The following is a 24,466-nucleotide window of genomic DNA, read 5'->3' as shown; positions in this document are numbered from 1 at the left end:
TACGAGGGGCCTCCCACTCAGTGACTGCTTTGACCTTAGTGGGGTCCATCTCCACACCCGCGTGGGAGATACGATAGCCTAGGTCAGTGATGGGCAACCTTTTTGGCGTGGTGTGTCAAAAATCGGCAAAAAATCGAGCATAACTCGCGTTGTGTGTCACTTCGACAAAAACATAATTTTGCGCAATTTATAGTTTAAACTACAAAAATGTATAATTGCAATATATAATTGTATTTAATAAACCAAAAACAAATTATTTAACATACCTGCTTAGTAACTTCTTTGTTAAGCGCTTTTGCATGCTGAGCTATGGAGTGAGCAATGCTCAAACTTGCAGAGTTTAAATTTGTAGAGCCTTTCATAAATTTAAGGATGGAGTTAGATTGGCTCTTATAAAGGTGTAGCTTCCTGGAAATGTATTCCCTCCTTTCATCCTCACTTTTTTCCAAGAGCTGGGAATGATTAGTTTCAAAATGTCTATTTATATTCCATGTTCTGCTTACTACCGTTTCAGTACATAGAACGCAAAATGATCTGCCATTTTTTTCTATAATGCCATACATCTCGCTCCATGTCTCTTGAAAGGGTCGGCCACTGCCACTACCACTCCCTTTACTTAACCTTTGTTTTTTATTACAAAAAGCTTGACGTGTTCCTCATGTGTTTGCATGTAAATAAGCATATCGTCTAAATATACGATAACGCCTTTGTAAAGATGGTCATGCAAGACCTCATTAATCAATTGCATGAAGACCGCAGGCGCCCCCTGCAGGCCAAATGGCATCACACGGAACTGGAAACAGCCCAGGGGACAGTTGAAAGCTGTTTTCCACTCGTCTCCCTCCTTAATACAGACTCTATAGTATGCCTCCCGTAAGTCTAGTTTAGTAAAAATGCAGCCCTTGCCCAGTTGGGCTAGCATGTCCTTCATTAGTGGCAATGGATAGAGATTCTGGGCAGAGATACTGTTTAAATTTTTGAAATTAACACATAATCTGAGAGAGCCATCTTTCTTTTCTCTGAAGAGCACAGGAGCTGCTACCTTGGGTCTAGCTGGTTCAATGAAACCCCTCTCCAAGTTCTTGTCAATGAATTTTCTCATTTCCTCCATCTCCCTAGAAGACATAGAACATATCTGGGGCTTGGGAAGCGCCACTCCAGGAAATGCTGGGGGACATTTTCAGCAGCGCACGCAGCCTCTCTCTTCTTTCCCGGGGCCTTGCTTGCCCTCCCCTCTCTTCTGGGTGGGGGTGGAGTGGTCTGAGCCAGATTAACGTGGCAATTCACGGCGTGATGGCCTTCCTTTCTGTAGCGGAAGCACATGAAAGGCTTGGTCTTGTTTCCCTTCCCTTCACTTCTGGTGCGAGCAGGGGCTATTTGGGCCGATGGGGGGGGGGCAACTTCTCCACTTCTCCCTCTTTCATGCATTGAAGTCTGGCCAAATCTAACTCAATGTCTGCTGCATGTTCATACCAAGCAGTCACTCGGTGGGGAAGGTGTCTGTTAACGCACTGTTGATAAATTTTTTCATTCAATCCCCCAGCAAACTGATCTAATAAAGCGTCTTCTGACCATCCCCTCATATAGGCTTATAGCTGTTGAAACTCCTGAATATATTCAGCCACCGGTCTATTTCCCTGCTTCAGGGCCATAAATTTCACCTTCCCGCATTTCTCAATCAGCGGGTCATCAAACCTCCTCTTCATTGCAGCCATAAAGTCATTAAAATTCCTCAGGAGAGGGGAATTACATTGGTGTAAGCCCACCATCCAGTCGGCCGCTTTGTCTTCCAATGAGAGTAAGACCATCCTTACTTTCATATCATCCGTTTCTAAATCCGGATTGTAAATTTCTATATAGTTCCAAATCTGTATGACAAACAAACCTAATTTTTTGGGATCGCCATTATATTTCACTGTTAAGGGAGGGACTTTTGCCAATCGGCGTCGCCTGCCCCCCCTACTCTTGGAGCGGCCCTATCTGGGGGGGAGGCTGGTTGGGTTTCCTTGCTCCCATCCCCCCTCTTCACCCTCCCTTAACCTATGCATGGAGTACATTTATTCAAACTCTTCAGCTTGCTCCCTTTCCATTGCTCTTCCACGGTTTTTGCGTTCGGACATAGCTTCCTCAAGGAGTTGCATGGCGTGGGACAATTTGTAATCCTCGTCCCCAGCGTCACCCCATTCTGCTGATTTTTTTTTCGGTCTCCTTCTCGTGACTCCTGCATCCAACTCCTCAGACTCCTCTTTTTGCCCCACACCCAAAGTCCATCGGGGACGAACAGTAGGCTCTTCCACCCTTAGACCAGCCAGCCTTTCAGTTAAAGATGGTTCTGCTGCTGCCCCTTCAGTTTCCTCTTCATCACTTACATGCAAAGACATTCTTTTTCTTCTTGTGAGAACACCCCCCTCGGTAGGTTGTAGCTCCTGGTGGGGTGGAGGTCAGACTTCCCTTAATTGTCAGCCCTTCTTCATTCAAAAATCAGGAAAGAAAACCACAGGACTCCATTGATAGAAATCAAGTGTACTTTTACTAATTATAAATGAATAGAAGCGAAGCTAAGCGAAGTCTGATTATTTAGGCGCGAAAACGAATAATATATTGTATAATTCATTCCCCTCCCCTTGGCATCCCGTGCACAGTCCAATCATAATTCTCCCAATTGTCAGGTGTGAGATAACTTCGAAAGGCATCACCAGGATGGAATGCTGGTTCCGTTGGCCTTGGCGGGAAACACTCCTCCTCCACATGCGCAGTAAGGTGGACAGTTCAAACTCTAGAATCTTCCTCCAGCACAACAATGAGTCCCCTCCCAAATACCATGCCCCCCTCCCCGTTTCAATGGCAGCCGAAGCAGCAGCAAAGCGGAGGCTGACACAGGTGCACAAATATTAATCTGTTGTAGGGCTGCCACAGAAATGTAAAGGGCCTGACGCTGCCTAGGCTTTTCTAGTTAGTTTGTCTGCCTCTCCTTTCCTATCTTATTTTGCCATATATCAAGCTAAATGTTATAAGAAACAGGAAGGTGTATTTTGTTAAATTATTTCATCATGGAGGCTGGATTGTCCTGGTTCTAATGTGGCAGAATACAGAGAAAACCAGAGGGATGCATGGAGGGCAACTGAATAAATATCCCAAAAGACCTCTGGCTCAAGAAAACACTTTTTGGACATAAAATGTTGAATAATTGATCAGTACACAAAAGAGATGGTTGAAAGTAGAAGTCTACAAAAACTAAAGAGGGAAACTCAAGGCCTGTTTTTGAAAAATAACATGTTGAGGGAGATAAGGACCAAAAGCATTCAAGAGTTCAAAACAGAGAGGAGAATTGTTGCCAAGGAAATGGACAGGCAATGGAGGAAACTAGGTGGATATATAGTTGCTTTATCTAAGCGTTTTATCTAAAACATTTCTAATGGAAATGTTGCTATTATAGCTTCTGCTATTATCATACTACTGGCCAGAGAGGCCATAAAATATTGCTTGTATTTGAATTTTGCAGATTGGAACTGAACTCATTCAACCATTTTAGCTGTTTGGTTTTGATGATTTTATTGGAAAAAAATCAGTACTAGATGAATATAACTTAATGTCATCAGTAGAGAAAAAGTGGATTAAAGGATTTAACAAAGGCAAAGACGAGATGGTGGCATGTATTCAAATTACATCTTTATGTGTTAATTATTTCACATTCAAATTATTTTTCTGGAAATACTTTGTTTACCTGAAAATAAGACCTCCCTGGATAAGCCCAATCAGGCTTTTAAGCGCATGCACTAAAATAAGCCCTCCCCCCCAAAACCCCTCCCTGAAAATATTGCAATACAGCAGCAGCCATGAGTTGACCACGCTCACCACCTCCTGCACATTAAAAATAATAAGACCTCCCCGAAAATAAGGCCAAGCACTTATTTCAGGGATTGAAAGAAAATAAGACCCTGTCTTATTTATGGGGAAACACGGTATATACTGAAGTTCATTTTAGTAAAGTTGAGTATTTCTTGTAAGAAAAATGATCCTGGCAGCAATTTGGAGGGAAAAGCCATCTGCATGAGGAAACCTGATTTATTTGGCTCAGTTCAACCAATTCAGCTATTTTATACATGAAAATTGGGCAGGATCAATTTTGGACAGGTGCCATCTTGGAAGGGCACCTTTTTGAGGTGTGATTGCTGTTTTTAATGGTTTACCAGCATTTGGTATAGGTCCAATACTCATTTGTGTGTCCCCCACTTTCTCTAGTTTTGTCTCCCCCTCCCCTCTTGTTGCCCCCTGTTTCTTAACCCACCCAGGGCAAAAGATTTCTTTCTTTTGAAAGGCAGGTTACTTATTGAGGACAGGCATCTCCTAGTGTTTCCATCCCCTTGCCGGCCGTTCTCTCTCGGCATATCCTTACGGAGGCAAACACGTGAACGTCTCGGGGGCTTTCTCTTTCTCCCGCTTTCTCCCTCTCGTGTCCGTGTGATCTCTTTCACTCCCAACGTGCACGATCCGGTTTCAGCCCAGCCGAAAGGCGCGCTGGGTTATACATTTTCCCCAGCGCCTTCTCTAACTCGGGTTGCTGCTGCTGAACGCACCGGAGTCTGCGGAGCCCCCACTTGCTTTGCGCTCGTAAGAGGAGCATTCCCGCCGGCCCGCCCACCCACTCACTCACTCACCCACCCGCCGTCCCAGCTCTCTCCTAGCATTTCAAGCGCTTCTATCTCTTTCCACTCCCTCCGCTTTGGCTCCAAACAAAAAAAGTCAGCGGCTCGATCTTCCTGCATTTCCATCCCGGCACTAAATTGTAAAGAGGGGAGATTTCCCACTCCGCCTCCTTCTGCAGCCGCCGCCGCCAGCACCACTGGCCCCGCTACTGCCGCCGCCGCCGCCGCCATCCTCTCCCTCCTCCTCTGCTTCTCCTCCTCCTCCTCCTCCCTTTCTTCTCTCCTTTTGGCAACCCCAGGACGTCCGGCGTGGTGGTGGCGGTGGTCGGGGTGGCGGTGCTGCCGTGGGGTCGCGAGTGGACGAGGTCGCCTTTGAATCCTCCCGTTTTTCCTAAGGTGCCTCGCAGAGCGCGAGCGAGCTGAGAGCCCGCGGAGAGGCTGAGAGGCAGCTAGGAGTCACGATGAGCGCACGAGGTGACGGAGCCGGGCAGCCTTCGACTTCTTCTGCGGCTGCCAAAGAACAACCTGCCGCCGCCGAACCGCCGAAGAGGGGACGAGGGAGACCCAGGAAACAGCCACAAGTCAGTACTTCCTCTAGCTAACTTACAACAGAGCGGAGGGATGTGAGAATCGGGCGCGCACGTGCCTTGCGAGCTCCTCGGCATTGGCGGTGTGTGTTTGTAGATGTAAAAGTTTTGTGGCGGCCACGCGGGTTTCTTTGCAACTGTAACAAAGCGGCTCGGAGCTGCAAATCACACTGGCAAGGGCAAGGAGTGGAATGTGTACGTGTGTATGAGAGAGTAGTGTATGTGTGTGCGCGGGCGCGTATGAAAGAGGGAGAAATGTGTGCGCGCGCGCGTGCTTGCGTTTTGGTTCTTTTGAACAGGCAAAAACTTATCTTTGCCTTTATTGTGTGGTTTTACTCGGCTCCGGTCCCACCAACCAGCGCTCGCGGGCTAGTTTCGAGCAAAGTTTAAATTGAGCCTGTGAGCAGACGGGAAGAATGGGAGTCCGGGCTGTCTTCGCTATTACGCCTCAATCTTTGTGCCATGTGTCTTCTAGCTCGCCTCGCAGTGGCTGCTGCCACCTTTGCTCCCATCCGACTTCACCCCCTCCCATCGTGGCCGGGAGGGAGGGGGTCAGGCTCCCCAATTGTGCGGTTCAAAGGGGGAGCCATTGTGGGCTGCGTGTTTACTTTGCATTTTGTAGGGTTGTTTGACTTCCTCGAGGTTTAGTCTGTTCCCCCTCCCGCCTCCCCTCCAGGAAACGGATTGCCTTTGTATGGGAAAGGGTGTTTCGGGGTTTAGGGCTCCTCGTGGGACATTTGAGTCCTGGGCATTCCCTTTTCTCCCCACGAAGTGAAATCCATAAGTACTATGTGGTACATTTGGCAAAGTAAACAGGCTACGGGGATACCCGGCTCGTCCTACCCGCTTCAAGTAATGGAGAGAGAGAAAGATTCTCTGCGGATGCAACCAATTAAGGTTGCCGTTGTAGCGCTGCCTAGCCGCATGGAGAACTTTTTCTGTTGTTGTTTGGGTTGGTTTCCATTTCCTCCGAGGCAGCTATCAGCATTAGGAGTTGCCTACTAAGTGCATTTAAAGCTGACTTCCGCGGCATAATTTTTTTTTCATTCATTAGCATCAAACCACTTCCTGATTTGAAACCTGAAATGTAAAATACCTCGAAGTGGGGGGTTCCCTTAAATCTGCGGCGCTGTTGAATGATCATTAGCCAGGACTTCAGACTTATCCTACTTTTCTCTTCACATCCCCAACAATAAAGCAATAAATATATTTGAGAAAGGACAGTATAAAAACACACACACACCTCTTATGTTACCTTTGTTAAACTATCCTGATTTCAGTGTTCCCTTCCCCCACTTGTAGCAAAATTTCCCATCATCGCCTGTATCAGTTTATTTTTGAAAGAAGTGTGTTGACATTGGAAGATTCTTGTTTCAAAATGGAATATTTTATGAAATATACTGTACTCAGGAAAAAAAATCGCTTCTCTCCCAGTCGGTGCTGAACATTATAACATATCTGGCTTGATTTTTTTTTCTTTGAAATTATGTCAGTTATAGTGCAGTGAAATTCTATGTATGCCTGCCCAGAAGTAAGCCTCACTGAATGCTGGGTTTTAGTCCCAGGTAAGAGTGTATATTAGGGACTTGATTTCTCTTGCAACCTAAAGAATGCAGCAGAGTTTTAAGATCCATTCACAACTGCACTTAATTAGTTGAACTTCATCCTGTAATCCAAATAAAATGTTCGATATTTGAAAGTGATTTTTTTTCTTTTAGTCCATATGATTCATTGAATAAACATTTGAATTCTGAAAACTGGAATCCTACACATTTAAGCAGTCTTCTGTTTATGATCAAACAGAAACCATTGGGGTGGGGGGATATCTGAACAAAAACTGGTTTTATATACTCTGAATCTCAGTCACGCTATAAACTTTAAATTGTTTTCTCATCAGGCCAGAACATGCAAAGCCCCCACATACTGTATAATATATAGATTCCATTAAGCTAGACAAAGTGGATTGTAAACTACAGAACAAAGCAAAGCTCACTTTGGTAACTTTCATAACAAGAGAAAAATATGCCTTAAAGGTTCTTTAAGGTTGGAATCCCAGTCTCAAGTGGTTACAAATGTATATTTAATAAACAGTTATCAGGTGAATGGGAAGAGCCTCCACTGATTAGAATGACAAAACATAATCTTATTAGGTGTATTTGGTTGGGGAAAATGTATCACTGCTATAATATTTGACATACTTTTTCATTGTTTTCTATGGAGCTCAAGCTGCTATGGAGAAACATTTTAAATAATGCAGATAAACAAATATTATTATTTCCCTGCTTAACATTCTCTTTCACTATTAAAGTTCAGTCACTTGTTGACATAAAACAAGTGTGTGTATTTTAAGTTCTGTTGTTTGTATTTAGATTTCTGTTGAGTTTTTGGGGACAACGGTGTGTTTTCTGTTTTTAGGAACCTACAGGAGAGCCATCTCCCAAAAGACCAAGAGGAAGGCCTAAAGGAAGCAAAAACAAGAGTCCCTCTAAAGCAGCTCAGAAGGTGAGAGTCGTCCATAATAAAAGATTTGCTTTCATTACCTCCTATTTTTTAGCTGTTGTCTAAACAGTTTCACATTTAACCTTTGAACTGTGTGAGGTTTGGGCCATTGTAATAATATTTCAGGCAGGAATGTTGGAGGAGGATCTTGAATATATGAGAAGTAATCCCCCCCAGTAACTTCTACATATGTTTAATTTCCAAATTCAGAATTTCACGATATATGAACTCTGTTTACTACTGTTAAATAAATTCTACTATTGTTAATATCTAACATTAAATATTCATATTCTGGAAATTTTTAATATACTTAGGCAAATTATTACTCTAATGTTTTGTTAACTATATAGCTAAGCATAAGCTCAATAATACATTGATAGGTATCAGGATATTTGTTTATATACTCAACATCATCATCATTATTGTTATCTTTATCATCAGACATCAGGGTTGAATACCTGGCTTTCCTCTATATTCCTTGCTTGACTTAGGAAGTATATTTTGGGAAGGGGGGGGGAACATCACATTTTGAACAATTGCTGCATTCTGAATATTAAGGAAAGGAAGCATGAATTGATAAGTTCGTTGAAATAATCCACTTTGTCTCTAGACAATTTTTTTTAATTTAACAGATTCCAAGACAATACCACAAAAAAAGCTTTTTTATTTAAACAATCATGGACATATGCATAGCATAGTGATTTGCTATTTACAGTTTTTTTTATAAGAATACTGCTGACCTCAGTTTTAAGTAATTTTGAAACATCATGAATCATGTTTGGTAGACCAGTTACTACCATCAGCAGTTTTCATTTACAAATACATCAGAAACAAAAACACAGATATTGTTATTGTTATACAGATGTGGCATTTTTCTAGTTAAAACTTGTTTTGGCATTTTATATATATGCACATCAGTTTTAATATTGTTACTGTGATATTATGGATTATAATAACCTATGATAAATGCTTTTTGTTAAAATTTAGGGACTGACTATGTTTTTGTCTTTGTTTAATATAGCTCCTTTGAGTTTCAATACAGAAAACTTTATTCTTTTGCCTTTGCCTCCTCTCTCTTTCCTCCCCATTTTTGCAAATAGAATGTAAAATACAAATATATATTTCACTGGCACATCTATTTTTTTTAAAAAATGTAGAAAGAGTGTAGACAAGCACAACAAAAATAATCTGTAACTTTAATCCCCCCCCCCAAAGAGAGTGCAGGTAAAGTGATATGCTAGGGTTTTATAAAATTAAAGATGATATCAAGGAAATGAATGTTTCATACTGCTAAAAGTCATAATCTCACAGTCATCCAATAAAATGGAAATAAGGCAATCTAAGAAAAGCAATGATTAGCCAGTGATGTTTCCTCTAACAAGATGTAGCAGTGACTACTAATGAGAATAGCTTTAATGAAAAATTAAATCAGCCTTCTTTATTTCTTCCCAGAATTTCATGACCATTGTTTGCATATGGAGGGCACCAGGTGGGAAAAGACTGAACTTACAAAAGGACACAGCTATCCATGGTGTAAATTACTCATTTTTTTGTAAATCTGTACAACTGTAATCCCCCTCCCCCATTTCCCAGAGATCTCATGACAATTTTTGGAGGGTTTTCACATTCTGCTATAGCCTTCCTTAGGCCCATAGCTGGCCACTGTGGAAACAGAAAATTGAATTATATAAGTTTACAAATCTTGCTGAGCCATAATGTCCTCCACTTATTACTGTAAAGGAGCCTGCCCATTATGCTTGCACATTGTGATTGTTGTAATTTGGGCCATCCACACTATGGACCCAATTTTGACCTTTTTTGCAATGGTTTTTAAGCAAGTGAATAAGTGATTTGCTATTAGCCAGGTTTGAGAAAAACTGGAAGTAAATGTCAGTTTTGGGCAAAACTGCTGTAAAATGTGGTCATATGATCTCAGGATGCTACAAATAGCTGTAAATGTAGGTTGGTCATCAAGCACCCAAAATGTCACATGACTGCTGGAACTTTGAAATCAGGTTGTAAGTATCCCTGGGGAGGTCTGCCATAACTTAAACAATCAGTAAGTATGTAGTTGTAAGTCAAAACTACCTCCAGTTTGTTTGATTTTGGTTCAGTGTGATGTGTGAAATCATTCTCTGATTTTGTAAATCCCTGATGGCTTAGTGATATTTTAACACCCATATATAATAGTTTATTCAACAAACCTTAGTGATTTAAATAAAAACTTAACCCAAATAGCGAATCTGTTATTCACAAAACACTGCTAGTCTTTGTATGAAGCAGATATCATGTTTATAGCAAGCAATATTTGAGATTTATAAATTTAGATAATTAATCAACTCTCAGGGTGATCCTAACTATTAATTCTATTTAATTCAGTTTGCAAAACAAATAGGTTTAGGATTGTACATATACATAAATGTTAATTAACATATTTCTATAGTTATTTTATAATATTAAACTGATTTAGAAAGAATTAGGGGTTTATTTAGAAATGTTCACAAAGGAATGGCTACACTTTTGTTCATAATTCAAAGATAATATTCTTAAAAGTTGTTTTAAGAATAGAATAATTTTACTCTGCAGATGTTATCAGTTTTATATTAAAAATATACCATTTGCTAGATGCTGTGGCTCTTCAACACAGGAGTTGTATAATGGTTGTCACAGAAGAGGCAGCTTTACTTTCAACTTACAATGATTGAAAAATATTGCGTGCAAGAAGTTTTAAGTGGATTCTGCCCATAATTTCTAGATTTTCAAAAATATTCTAAAATATATCCTGCAGTAATTATTGAATGTACAGAACTGATTATTGGTTAAGTTTTTCTTTATGTGGGTTAAATATCTACTTAATAAAAGGACAACTTGCCTATTTTTGAAGAATCATTTCTAAGGTGTAGATATTTATTTTTATATATGCATAGTTCTCTATCCTAACCATACTCTATTGAGGAAATAGATTTTTTTAAAATAAAAGTATATTCATACGAATTCAGTTTCTTTGCTCCAGTGGGAAAACTGTATATATGTATTGTTTAAATAATTTATATTGTGCCTCTCCATTGTTAAAGTAGCTAATAAAAACATATTTTAAACTGTAATGGACAAATTATAAAGTATAATTTGTCCATTAATTAGTATACAAAGTGTATAAATCATAGATGTGCTTTATCCTTTTGGACCTTTAAGAATTATAACCCACTTTGCAATTTCAATGTATACAAAGTAACAATGTTCATATTTGGTATATTGAATTATTAGGAAAAATGTATTATTGTTAACTGTAACTATTTTATTGGTCTGAGATATGCTATTAAATAATTTTAAAACACACACACACACACACACACACACAGGCACACATCTAGATTTATTTCCAATTGGAAAACAGTTGTTGTCACTGCTAAAATTATTTTACCATAAAAGTGAATTCTGTAGGTAATGAAATGTTGCTAAAAATTATGATATATAATAGGTGGCTTCTTTCTCAAAGTAAAGTAATTGAAATGTATTATAAGATAAATTTATATTTTTAGAATTCAGACAGGCAAATAAAGAAGTTCATGATTACTTGATAAGATTTTCTCTTGTAAACGCTTATACTTCATAATTAAAAATCTCTTTCTCTCAGTGTCTATATAATATATATGTGTGAATGATGTGGATCTTTGTTATATTTTAGAGAAAATTCCATTAAATCTAGTGGGAATGTCCTGGAATGCTCAATGATGTCTATTGCTGCATTTTTTAAAAGCTTACACAGCTTCTGGTAGACTTAGAAATCGGGCCTGGGAGGCATTTAAAACAAATTGAGCTTGTTAGGAAATTAGTAGTGTGAAACTTGACAATACATAAAAATGCTGCAGGATCTAATGAGTAGCTTGTTTCATGTCTGCTGTTCAAATTCCAGGGAATAGCCCATAAAAACAGTAATATAAAACCCACAACTAAATGAATGTATAATTAACAGAGCTTTCTAAAACAACAGCAGCAGTATTAGCTCTTTTAAAGTTTTAAGTTCACAAAGGAATCAAATAAGAGAGAAAGATTGGAAGCAGGATAGTACTGTTCTAATTCAGATGTTTCTGTCACTGATCAAATTCTTACGTTACTGTTTGAAAATGATTTTTTAAATATTTGAGGGAAATTGTTTAGTAGCTTTTAAAACAAGGATAGATATCTTATGTGTCATAGTCTAGATTTTTAGATTTATAGTTCATGTTCTTTGTTTATACTTGATAAAATACAGTTGATTTTGTTTTTAGAATGAAGATATATATTTGGAGTATTGTGTTACAAATTGTTTTTTGGAAGCGAGTTCACATGATATTAATGGGACTTAAGTGCATGTTAAATGAAATGACAAATCAAATTCATCCTACTTTAAAAAATATAAATCCAGCTTAAATTGTAGTTTGCTAGAAAATAAGTTACTTATTAACTATAAAAAAAATCTGTTTTGAGAAAAAATGAGACAATGGACATATGTCTCTGAAATGTGTATATGCCTTTCATTCACCAGTCAATTAAAACAAACAGCCTAAACTGTGTGAAAATCACCAACATTATCTTTTCCATTCTTCAGACAGTATCATCCAGACACTGAGGAAGAAGCCTAATTTGCAAGCATAGATCACATCTGCATGTAGACTGTCATTTATTTTTACTTGGCCCAGGAAAAGAAACCATTCTCCTCTTTTGTGGTCATAGAGTGAAGAAAGATGCAGGGTTTCAGCTTTTTTTTTTTTTTAAGAACAGTGATTTCTCCCTCCCCTCCCAATAGCAAAACACTTCTAAAGCTGATTTTGTTAGCATGTTTCCTTTACTTCCAAAGTGCCCATAATTTATGGCTTATGGCAGGATAATTCTTGGGGTGCTATGCAGATACTAATTCTTCCTCTATTATTTACTAAACAATACTTAATACAAGTATGCTCTTAAAAATGAGAGAATACTGTAGTTATTACCATATTGGTAAGTAGAAAATGGTGGGGCCATAAAGAAATAAGATTGTCATACTTCATAACCATATTCACATACTGATGATAGTTGTTAAAAGCAATCAGTAATGTAATCTTATAAAGCAAAGCAACCCATGTCTGCTAAAGCAGGGATTTGATTTCTTTAGCATGTGCTGATTTGTTTGAAACCATGCAGGCAGCATTCATTCCGTTCCAATTTGACTGTGATTGGTAGTCTTTTAAAGTGCTATTGTGCTACTCTTTTCTTAGTAACTTAGGTATAGGCTTATTAGTAAGAGGCAGATGTTTTTTTTTAATAGACAGAACACAGTATACTTCTTTACCATGATTCTGAAGCTTGAAGCTGGATGTCAGTGGAACTGACTCGTGCAAAATATTTTCATATGGTCATCCTACTGACTACAGAGTAATGGAGGATTCAAAATGACAAATTTGATGGTAAATGGCAAATACATTATTCTTCTAAATGTTATAATATAGGTTACTAATAGATGATGATTGCAGACTCTGGAATCATGTCATTTTTAGTATTCTGTCCACCTGAACATGTTTAAATGATAGCAGTAATTTTCAGGTGATTACCTCTACTATTATTTATAGCAGGGATGTCAAACTCATGAATCGCGGGCAAGATATGTCATGTGCTCACCCCGCTCCCGCCCGGTTAAGTGAAGGGGGGAAAATCCTGATACATCACATGATGCCACCATGATGACGCGAGTTTGACACCTCTGATTTAGACTAAATCTTTGTAAGACAATACTTGATTTTAGATGTCATGTCTAGAAAATTGGATCCATAGTGAAAGAGGACTCATTGCTGAAATATTTTAAGCAATATTCACTAAATTTCATATAACTTGTTAATATATATATATATATATATATATATATATATATATATATATATATATATCTTTTCTTATGCAGTTTGTTTGAAAATGGTATCTTAAGAAAATGGCATTTATATTATGAAGTGATATTTATGATTAAATATGAAGATTTTATAAAAAACATTTTAAATGAAATTTTATTCTCTAATTTTGTGCTATTACATTTTCACATGTTTCTTCCCTATAATGGGATATAGATATTTATCTGTATTTATAGCCTAAGGAATTGTAGAAAACCCTGCAGTATTTTCACATCCTTTTTACAAAGCATCGTCTTATACAAAGATTTTTGGTAAGGAACTGAAAGAATTGAGTGTTTAAAGGACTAAAAGAAAAACAAATAAATAGGCATTCTATTAATTACAGAATATAGGCACTACTGGGATTGCATTTGATTTTATTTTATTTCTATAGCCTCTCATCTCAACCAGTGACTCTGTGGCTTAAAATTCTAAAAATATAAAAACAATAAAACATTTAAACAATAAAAACATTCAAAATGCATATATACAGCAGCCAAGATAATTAACAAAGCTAATAATGGGACCTATAACATATTTGCAGGCCAAAGCTACATACAGGTAGCCCTCAACTTACAACACTTCATTTGGTGACTGTTCAAATTTATAATGGCACTGAAAAATGTGATTTATAAATGCTTTTTCACAGTTACAACCTTTGCAGCATCCCATGGTCACATGATCAAAATTCAGATGCTTGCACCTGGTTCACACCTATGAGCTTGCTGTGTTCCAAGGTCATGTGATCACTTTTTTGCAACCTTATGATAATTAAAATCAATGGGGAAGCCAGATTGATTTAACAACTAGGTTATTAACTTAACTGCAGTGATTCACTTAACTCTGACAAGAAAGGTCATAGAATGGGACAAAACTCACTTAACAAAAGGCTCACTTAACAATAGAAATGTTATGCTCAATTGTGGTCATAAATCAAGGACTACCTGTACATAGCCAGGTTTTTAGAGCCTTACGAAAGCTTAACAGGATTGGGGCCATTCTAATTTTTAAGAGGAAAATATTCTGCCCAGCAGGGCCTACTGCAGAAAAGGCCCATCTTCTATTCCTCGTCAGCTGACTTTCTTTGGCTGATGGGTGTTGCCGCATGCCTCGGCAGCTAAATAGAATTGGACAGATAGAGAGTCTTGAAAAAAGATGGTCCCAGGTAAACTGGTCTCAAGCTATGTAAGGCTTTAAAGGTGACAAACAGCATTTCAATTGTACTCAGAAATATACTGCTAGCCAATACAATTCTCATAGTAGCTGTGTTACATCTGCTGTATGTCCAGCACTATTTATTATTGCGCAACTGCATTCTGAACTAGCTGAAGTTCTCAAGCACTTCTCAGGGGCAACCCCATGTAGAGAACATTGCAGTAATCTAAACAAGAGGTTACATGGGCATAGGTGATAGTGAACAAGGTCTCCTGGTCCAGGAACGGGCACAACTGGTTGCACTACTGGAAAGTGTGCAAAGGTTCTCTCAGCCATTGTTGCCACCGGCTCTTTGAACAGGAGCTCAAATCAAGGAGGATCACAGATTGCGTATTGGGTCTGTCTGGAAATAGAACTAGTTCTACAACTAACGAGTGAAGAACCTTGTCTTAGAAGGGTCTGAATGCTACCACAGCCAATCAGTCTTGTTAGGGTTAAGTCAGAGCTTGTCCTAAAGTTCCACTAGAATAGGATATCTACAATATCAGTCAGAGGGCCTAAGGTAGAGGTATAAAGCTGAGTGTCTTCTGCATATGACAGCCAAACTAGCAGCTGAATCCTATCCTCAGGTTCCACAAGCTCAAACTCCTCCACCTTGCAAGATGTAGCTCCCTGTACTTCCATTGATTCTGTTTTAAGGCTGAAGTCTAACACAGAACAAAGGCAAGTGACTTTATCTGCCAGATGTACAGCATATTCTTCACAACAACCCTGTAGGCAAACTTTGATATTCTCCTCCAAGAAGGGACCGAATTACCTGTAACAGGGCTGGTGAATGTGCTGCCCTGCTCACACATGCACACAAAGCGGTATGTTAAAAGTCTTTACTGAGCTGCCCAAATATATAGTCCCAAGTAGTTCTTGAAAAACAAAAGCCTATGCATCCCTCTGAGTCCCACCCAGAGGTTTTGAAGGAGCTGGGAAGAGGAGCAGTCTCAATCCCTGAAGCTAGGCAGAAGCCAGAACAAAGACGTTCAACAAGGCAAGAGACCCAAAGGCTTGAATTAGTCCACCCGGCAAGGCACAAGATCAAGGCACCAACCAGAGATCCAAATCACAAGTCCAAGACAAGAAATACAACAAGGCCAGGATACGAAGCAATACAACTGGATAGGTTGTTTCAGCAATATTCTTCTCTTTGGGCAGGCTTAAATAGCCCCTTACGATGGGTGAGGCTGCTGCCTTGTGAGTAGCCTGGCTGACTTGTGTTCCTGTCGCCTCTCATCCCTGCACACTCTTGGATCGGGGAGAGGGGTAGCTCCTCTTCCTCATCGCTGCTGGCAGCTGTGCTTCCCTCCCCTCCTAGAATCTCAAGGCTACCTTGCTGCAGTTGTGATGCCCTCTGCCCAAGCTCAGCTGACTGTCCATCCAGTTGTTCCAGCTGCAGTTGCTCTGTCGAGTTGAGCCTGCTGCTTCCTGAACTGCATCTCCACTAGCCCCCCCCGTCTCACTGCTCACCATCCTCATCCACACTTAAGTCTGGAAAGGAGATTAGAGGCATGTATAGAGGTGTACCCAGCAAATCAATCACAGTGGCAACTATGGAGAGACTCAATAAGGGTGAAGAAATAATTAATTTTCGCCATCATAAGGCAGAATCTAGTTGTCTTTGCTCTTTATCTTTCATCAGCAGCACTCTACCTGTTTTAGTTCCCTCAGTTCTATCATATATGATAGGGAATATTAGGAACCATGGAGAGGCCATTCAGCCACAATCCAGTCTGAATCTACCACTGCTCTGCTATTCTGTTTGGTCACTAAGGCTTTAGTTGGACTGAATAGCATCTTCTTCAGAATAATTGGATACATTAGTTATTTCGGGTGGGGCCCGTTCTGACCTAGGCTTCCTGAGAAAGTATAAATCACAATCTTAGTCCCAAAAACCCTCTTTTATTTAGACAACTGTGAATTAGGGTCATTCACAGCCTGTAATGATTCACAAACAGTTTGTGAAGACTCCCCGACAGATATCTGCTCGAGGTGCCATAGTCTTTCAGGGTAATGTTGATAAGCACCCACCTCCTCCTTTATCAGTGTTGATAAACACTGCCAGAGACCTAATTGCCAATTAGTTTTTTTAAGGCCAAACCTAACACACAGTCAAAGAGGACTTCTCAGAGCTTGAACTGACTAGATGAGCGAATTGCTTCCTGCAAAGGCTCACGCCCCTTTGCTCCTCTTTTATGTCTTATGGGAGGGGCCAAACATCTCCAAGCCTTACTCCCAAGTCGCCCTTTTTTCTTAATTGTTCTTGCCTTCTGGCAGCTTTGCACAGTGCACACTGGGAACAGGCTCACACTGTTCTGCCTCGCTGATGTCAGACTCTGGAGGCAGCACATAACTACCAGATGTCCCTGGCCCCCTCTCTGCCTCTGATGCAGAGCCCTCGTCCGAGCCTTCCCCAGACTCCAAGACTGGCCCATGTTCCTCCGCAACTTTTTTTTAGATTTTAGATTTAGATTTTATTAATATTTGTAGGCCGCCCTTTTCCCTGAGGGGACTCAGGGCGGCTCACATAAAATCAGGGAAGGGAATACAAACAGTAACATAGACACATATAATAAAAGTAATAAGCAACATACATTCATCATTCGGGAGGGGCGGCTATCCTTGTCCCCAGGCCTGACGGGCTAGCCAGTTCTTCAAGGCTGTGCGGAAGGCCTGGGCGGTGGTGAGGGTACGAATCTCCACGGGGAGTTCGTTCCAAAGGGTCGGGGCTACTACTGAGAAGGCCCTCCTCCTTGTGGTTGCCAGCCGGCACTGGCTGGCCGATGGAATACGGAGGAGGCCCAATCTATGTGATCTAATTGGTCGCAGGGAGGTAATTGGCAGGAGGCGGTCTCTCAAGTATCCAGATCCACTACCATGCAGGGCTTTATGGGTGACTAATAGCACCTTGAAGCGCATCCGGAGATCGACAGGTAGCCAGCGCAGCTCGCGGAGGATAGGTGTTATGTGGGTGAACCGCGGTGCACCCACAATCACTCGCGCGGCCGCGTTCTGTACCAACTGAAGTCGCCGGATGCTCTTCAAGGGCAGCCCCATGTAGAGCACATTGCAGTATTCCAGCCTAGAGGTCACAAGGGCCCGAGTGACTGTTGTGAGTGCCTCCCGATTCAGGTAGGGTCGCAACTGGCGCACCAGGCGAACCTGGGCGAATGCCCCCCTGGTCACAGCCGTCAAGTGGTGGTCAAACGATAGCTGTGGATCCAGGAGGACTCCCAAGTTGCGAACCCTCTCTGAGGGGTATAGAATTTGACCCCCCAGCCTGAGTGATGGAATATTGATCGAATCTTTGGGAGGGAAGCACAACAGCCACTCGGTCTTTTCTGGATTGAGCACAAGCTTGTTAACCCTCATCCAGTCCATAACGGCCTCAAGGCCTCGGTTCATCACGTCTGCCGCTTCATTGAGTTGGCACGGGGCGGACAGATACAACTGGGTATCGTCCGCATATTGGTGGTATCTGATCCCGTGCCTGCGGATGATCTCTCCCAGCGGTTTCATGTAGATGTTGAATAGTAGGGGGGATAAGACCGAGCCCTGAGGCACCCCATATGTTAGGGGCCTAGGGGACGATCTCTGCCCCCCCACTAACACCGACTGCGACCTGTCCGAGAGGTAGGAGGAGAACCACCGCAACACGGTGCCTCCCACTCCCACCTCCCGCAGTCGTCGCAGAAGGATACCATGGTCGATGGTATCGAAAGCCGCTGAGAGGTCAAGGAGGACCAGGATGGAGGAATGCCCTCCATCTCTGGCTCTCCAGAGATCATCGGTCAATGCGACCAAAGCGGTTTCTGTGCTGTAACCGGGTCTGAAGCCTGACTGGAAGGGGTCGAGATAGTTTGCTTCCTCCAAGGACCGTTGGAGCTGAAAGGCCACCACCTTCTCAACAACCTTCCCAAGGAAGGGAAGGTTGGAGACTGGGCGATAGTTATTAAGAACAGCTGGATCCAAAGATGGCTTCTTTAGGAGGGGTCTCACCACCGCCGCTTTCAGTGCGGCGGGGAAGTTCCCCTCCCGAAGAGAGGCGGTTACAACCGCCTGGATCCAGCCTCGTGTCACCTCACTGCTGTTAGTAGCCAGCCATGAGGGACACGGGTCCAGTACGCAGGTGGAGGCACTTACAGCCCTCATGGCCTTGTCCACATCCCCGGGGGTAACATCCTGAAACTCAACCCAGAGATGTTCCACCTGATCCTCTTGTGTCTCGGCTGGAACTGCGGGGATGGAGTCCAAGTCCGACCGAAACCGAGCAATTTTGTCCGCTAAGAATTGGGCATAATCCTCAGCTCTGCCCTGCAAGGGTTCCCCCGCTTCCCTTTTATTCAATAGGGAGCGGGTTATCTTAAACAGGGCGGCTGGGCGGGACTCAGCGGACGCAACCAAGGTGGCTATGTGAGATCTTTTCGCTGCCCTAAGTGCCCTGGTGTATTCCTTGGTGCAGGTGGTTACCATTGCTCGGTTCGATTCGGACTTATCGGACCTCCATCGGTGCTCTAGGCATCTCCTCCGGCGCTTCATCTCCCGGAGTTCCTCGGTGAACCAAGGGGGTCTCCGGGATCCGCCGCCTCGGAGGGGCCGTAGTGGCGCAATCTGGTCGAGGGCCTCTGATGCTGCCGAATGCCAAGCAGCAACCAGAGTCTCTACCGGACTGTGGGCGAAAGTATCAGGAATGACCCCAAGCTCCGTCTGGAACCTTAGCGGTTCCATAAGTCGCCTGGGGCGGAACCACCTGGTCGGTTCCTCCTCCCTACAGTGGGGGTTTGGCCTCCGGAAGTCGAGCCTCAGTAGGCAGTGGTCTGACCACGACAGGGGTATGATGTCGTTACCCCTCAGACCAAGGTCACAAATCCACTGCTCCGAGAGGAATACGAGGTCGAGCATGTGACCCGCCGAATGGGTTGGGCCCCGAATTACTTGGGTCAAGCCCATGGCTGTCATGGAAGCCATGAACTCCTGCCGCCCCATCAGAGTTTTCACCGAGCGAAGGCAAATTAAAGTCCCCCAGGACCATCAACCTAAGGAACTTCCTCACTGTCTGACTCTGCCGCCAGCTCCTCAGGCTGCTGGTGAACTACAACTGGCCCAGATAACGGAGGGTAGGGATGGTGGCACTTGAGAATTGGAGACATAACAGATAGTGATCTGACCACCGCAGGGGGAAAATCAATATTTCCCCCAAATCCATAAAGCTCTGCCATTGCTCTGACATAAAACCAGATCTGGTATATCACCATCATGATGAGTTGGGACCTGCCAATTCAAAAAATGGCTACTAACTCCTGAGCTACCTCTAATCCTGAGCCAGGAATGGCAGATTGAGGTTGTCCCGGATCAAGAGACCAGGAAACTCCACCACCAGTCCAGGCATAGAATTGAGGAGTTGAGGAAGGGAAGCAGGAAGGCTGGTACAATAGCAACAGATCCAGCTGACCCCTCCTGCTACCCAACACAACAAATAGCATCTCACATCAGGTAATCTGTGGAGCAAGGACCCTGGATGCCTTCCTAGTATCCCAGGCAATGACCACCACCCCATATCACCTTTTCTGGACTTAATAATATTAACTTATAGGACTGCTGTTTATTAAGTAATGCAGGGGAAGTGCTACTTAAATCTTGCGGCTGCAGTCCTGTGTGGATATTTAATGGTTATCATTGGAGTCAGGAGGTGGCTTCACATATTGCCCTTAGCCATGATACAATTAGTTAAGTTTTGCTTTGATATGTTTATCAATCTAACCAATTTGTTTTTTTTTAAAACGTGTCTTACAATTTATATGAACTCACCAAATCATTATTTATTGAATTGCAGCTAAGCAAGCTATGTTTTATGAACACATCCACTATAGAAGTTAAATCATGGCTTATGAGAATGCGCTATGTGTGAATCCAGATAGACCTCTTATTCAAACAAGGAATAGTTATAGTTTTGTAAAATGCGTTAACCTATTCAAGGAAATTTACTTTTGAATAATAACAATAGAAATGGTATGTATTCAACATTTTAAATTGCTTTTTATCCACTTTTGCAAATCACTTGGAAAGGTAAGAAAAACTAAAGTATTCATGCAAGATACCATATTAATTCAGTTAAATTCATTCAAGAATTTAACATCATACAATATTTTTTTATTTGCAGGATTTGAATTAATATTAATGCTTAGCACCAAAATCATATTTGGAATTGGAGAGGAGGAAAAATGATTGAAATAACTTTTTAAAATAAATGTATGTTTTGAGTATGCTCTGAATAGTGTAACATTTAATTTATGTATAGACAGTATGTTTCCTGATTTTCCTACATTCCTCTAGTCACAGCTTTTTTATGTTAGCGGTCATTGCTAACATTTTGAGTTTGTTTTGGCGCACAAACAAAGAAAAGTTCTTTAAACAGATACATCCAAAGATAGTTTTTGTCAAGAATGTTGATTTGCTTTCCATACATTCTTATCAATAGTCTAGACACATGAAGATCACAGTGAATAGTCTATCATTTTTTTAAAAACCATTTCCTTCCTTAAACAATGAACTTTTCATTCTGTTTTATGAAAGGATGGGCTCAGCCTTTCTCCATAAGGGAAAAAGAGAAAGAATGGGGGTGGGGGAGAAAGAGTAAGATAGATAGTAGCAGTTTTTTTTTCTTGCTGGCTCCCATCTAATCAGTAGATAAATAAAAGAACAGGGTTGCAGGAAGTATGCACTAGTTAGCCCAACACCAGGGTTGTCTAATAATGTAATTACAAATAATTTGGATCTATATCATGTTTCTTTGTTTTTATAGAAAGCAGAAGCCACTGGAGAAAAACGACCAAGAGGCCGACCCAGGAAATGGGTAAATACTACTTTACATTTATAAGTATGGTTATTTCATTCCCCAAACATATCATTAATATAGATAGTTATCTCATTTTTGTTAGTTTAAATTCATTGCTATTTTCTACTTAATTTATCTTCTAGCAGATCATAACCTGGGTTTAATGATTATATACTTAGTTAATAGCCAGGATTCATAATATCTGAAGTCGAAGAGAGAATGGTAGTCCCAGGCTTGGAGTAAAGTCAGTTCTAATATGGTTAATCCCTCCACCATATATATAGTGTTTGCTCCTCCCACCCGGATCCACCTGTGGGCCCCACTTCATGTCCCTTAGTGATGATACTAATACAGAGTCCTAGCACAAAGACCCAGCTACCCAAGCGTCCCCATCAGCCCCTATCGACTGGAACCAGGTAGGGAACATCCTAGTACCCAGTCTCCCACCAGTAACTCCAAGCCAGCCAGCCGGTAACCCATGGCCATCTAGCAGCATCCAGCATTCTCTCTCCATCCGAAGGCTCCTGGGGTGACAAGCTGTTGATGACGCAACACCCCTTGAATTGGCATGCTAGAGACGCACCAGCCAGCTGGGAGTTCCCTGGCACGGCATGTCAGCAAAACCGTGCCAATCAGCTGGAGCCTCCCGAGCGGCCCAGAAGCATGGAAACTGATGAGCTGAAGAACCAATGAGATGGGGACTGGGAGGAGGTGATAGATGGTGCGGGGTGATTGCTAGTGGCATCAGAGAGGAGGAGGGAGGCAGCAGGGTGCCAAGAGAAGAGAGATCCCCGCAAATGGCAGCCCTGGCTACCCGAGGGCTGACATGCTGTCCTCCTACCACTGGGACGACATCTGGAATACAAAGCACACCATTCTACCCCAGTTTACCAGGACAGCAGCGATAGAACCGAGCCACCAAGCGGGTGCACTCACATCCGAAGTTCGCACCCATGAGGCCTCCGACAGGGGGTAACAACACCTACTTCTTACTGTAGGAGACCCCTATGCTGACAGGAGTCCAATATTTGGTCTATTTCATAGTGCTGCTCCCCCTCACCTGGAATGGTCGGGGTGCCTGGACTGGCACCTTCTCCATATTTGTAGGTTAACCTTGCCTAATTTGCCTCATCAGTTTGTGTAATATCATAACTGCAATCTTATTAGACAACCTCTGTTAATTATACAGGCTGGGAAACCTAGGATCTGTAATTCAAATACATTTGAGTATAGTAGATTAGGAAGGACGGTTATAGGTAGATGTTTGTAGGAAACACAAACAGACGTCCTGTGTGCCTGATGTTGCAGCAATTTTGTGCTGCTGATTGTTATCACTTGTTCTCTTCATCACTCTCCCCAACCATACCCTTACTTTCTTAGAGCTCTTTAGCCAAACCTTGCTCCTCTTTCTGGCTACAGCATTGGTAGCGGGAGGAAAGGACTGGATTTGTTGTTACCACTTCAGGGAATAGTACAAGTAGTATACTGATTTTGTGGTAATAGATACTAGATTGCACATGTCATTGTATGTGTAAATATAGGTATATAAAGTAGGCTGTAGGAGCTGATTAGTGTTTTTTTGCCTGGACCTCTGAAAACTGCAGGTACTGCTCAATGAAAGTGTTGAAAGAAGGCTCATGAAGAGCAACTGGTTTCCTACCTTTAGACTCTAATTTGCTCAGAGACGTTTCTTGATTGATTGAGTGGAAATAGTTGTGTGAGCCTTATCAGCATGAATGAACCTCAGCTCTTGCTTTAAAAAAAAAGAGAATGAGATAGTTCGTTGGGTAATTCAGTTACAAAGGTTAAAGAGGGGTTTATCAGGCATTGGAAAGTGATTATGAAAGAGGATAAAATTCAAACAGTGTATGCAAAGATAAGGTTAATAAACAAAACTTCTTTGTTTCTTTCCATAGTGTCCAGGGACAACTCTGCCTCAGAGTTAAGAAACTTATACCAAACAACTCTGTGGTTCATATTATTTACCCTTTTGGGCTGTCACAGAATAAATTGGCTTAACCAAAATAAACTTGGGTTTTCAAGCCAGTCTTTAAATCAAAGTAAGAGCCGAAGTGGCGCAGTGGTTAAATGCAGCACTGCAGGCTACTTCAGCTGACTGCAGTTCTGCAATTCGGCTGTTCAAATCTCACCAGCTCAGGGTTGACTCAGCCTTCCATTCTTCCAAGGTGGGTAAAATGAGGACCCGGATTGTTGTTGGGGGCAATATGCTTATTGAATATTCATAGCCTCATTAATATGTATAAGCCATGTAAATGGCCTCGCTGTTCTTGTATTTCAGCACCTTTGTGCTGGCCAGCAACAGCCTCCTCCGTCTGGATTGGTTAGGACGCGAGGGAGGCTGTTGCCGGCTGAATGTTTGTTTCTGATTGGTTGAAGCCCGAGTATATAAGGTTTTGGCGGGCTGGTTATGAACTGAATCGCTGTTATACTTAGCTTGGAATAAATCTGTTAGCTGTTCACCCTGTGGTCGTGTCCCTCATTCCGAACCTCTAAACTGGTGACGAGGATGGGATCAGCGATTCCGCGACGCTAGGGTGGAAAGAGAGAGACAGACAGTTAGCTGCCGCCTTCCAGACCGGCAACGAACGCTGCCTGAAGAGGGAAAAAAAATTTTTTTGTGGCCCTCAGTATCTCTCCCTTCACAACCGTCAGGATGACATCTGCTCTACCTCCTTTTGCCCCCTTTGGTTCGGCCGGAGAATCTTGGGAAGGGTTTATGGAGAGGTTTGAGTGTTACCTGATCGCTTCCAAAAATCAGGCTCAAACCGAAGAGGAAAA

The 24,466-nt window shown here is 41.9% G+C and overlaps 1 protein-coding gene across 1 annotated transcript; it reads left to right on the top strand.

The window, feature by feature from the left end:
* The first annotated feature begins 4,881 nt into the window (after positions 1 to 4,881).
* HMGA2 (high mobility group AT-hook 2) lies at positions 4,882 to 23,613 on the top strand. The gene is made up of 4 exons (XM_032221832.1): positions 4,882 to 5,227; positions 7,649 to 7,735; positions 21,635 to 21,685; positions 23,584 to 23,613. Exons 1-4 carry the CDS (start codon positions 5,108 to 5,110, stop codon positions 23,611 to 23,613), a joined length of 288 nt encoding a protein of 95 aa, XP_032077723.1. The 5' UTR covers positions 4,882 to 5,107.
* The last annotated feature ends 853 nt before the right edge of the window (positions 23,614 to 24,466 follow it).

Source organism: Thamnophis elegans, chromosome 7 (assembly GCF_009769535.1).
Source record: "Thamnophis elegans isolate rThaEle1 chromosome 7, rThaEle1.pri, whole genome shotgun sequence".
Lineage (NCBI taxonomy): Eukaryota > Metazoa > Chordata > Lepidosauria > Squamata > Colubridae > Thamnophis > Thamnophis elegans.
The sequence above is the reverse complement of the archived record's forward strand: the minus strand, read 5'-3'. Positions and strand labels throughout refer to the sequence as shown.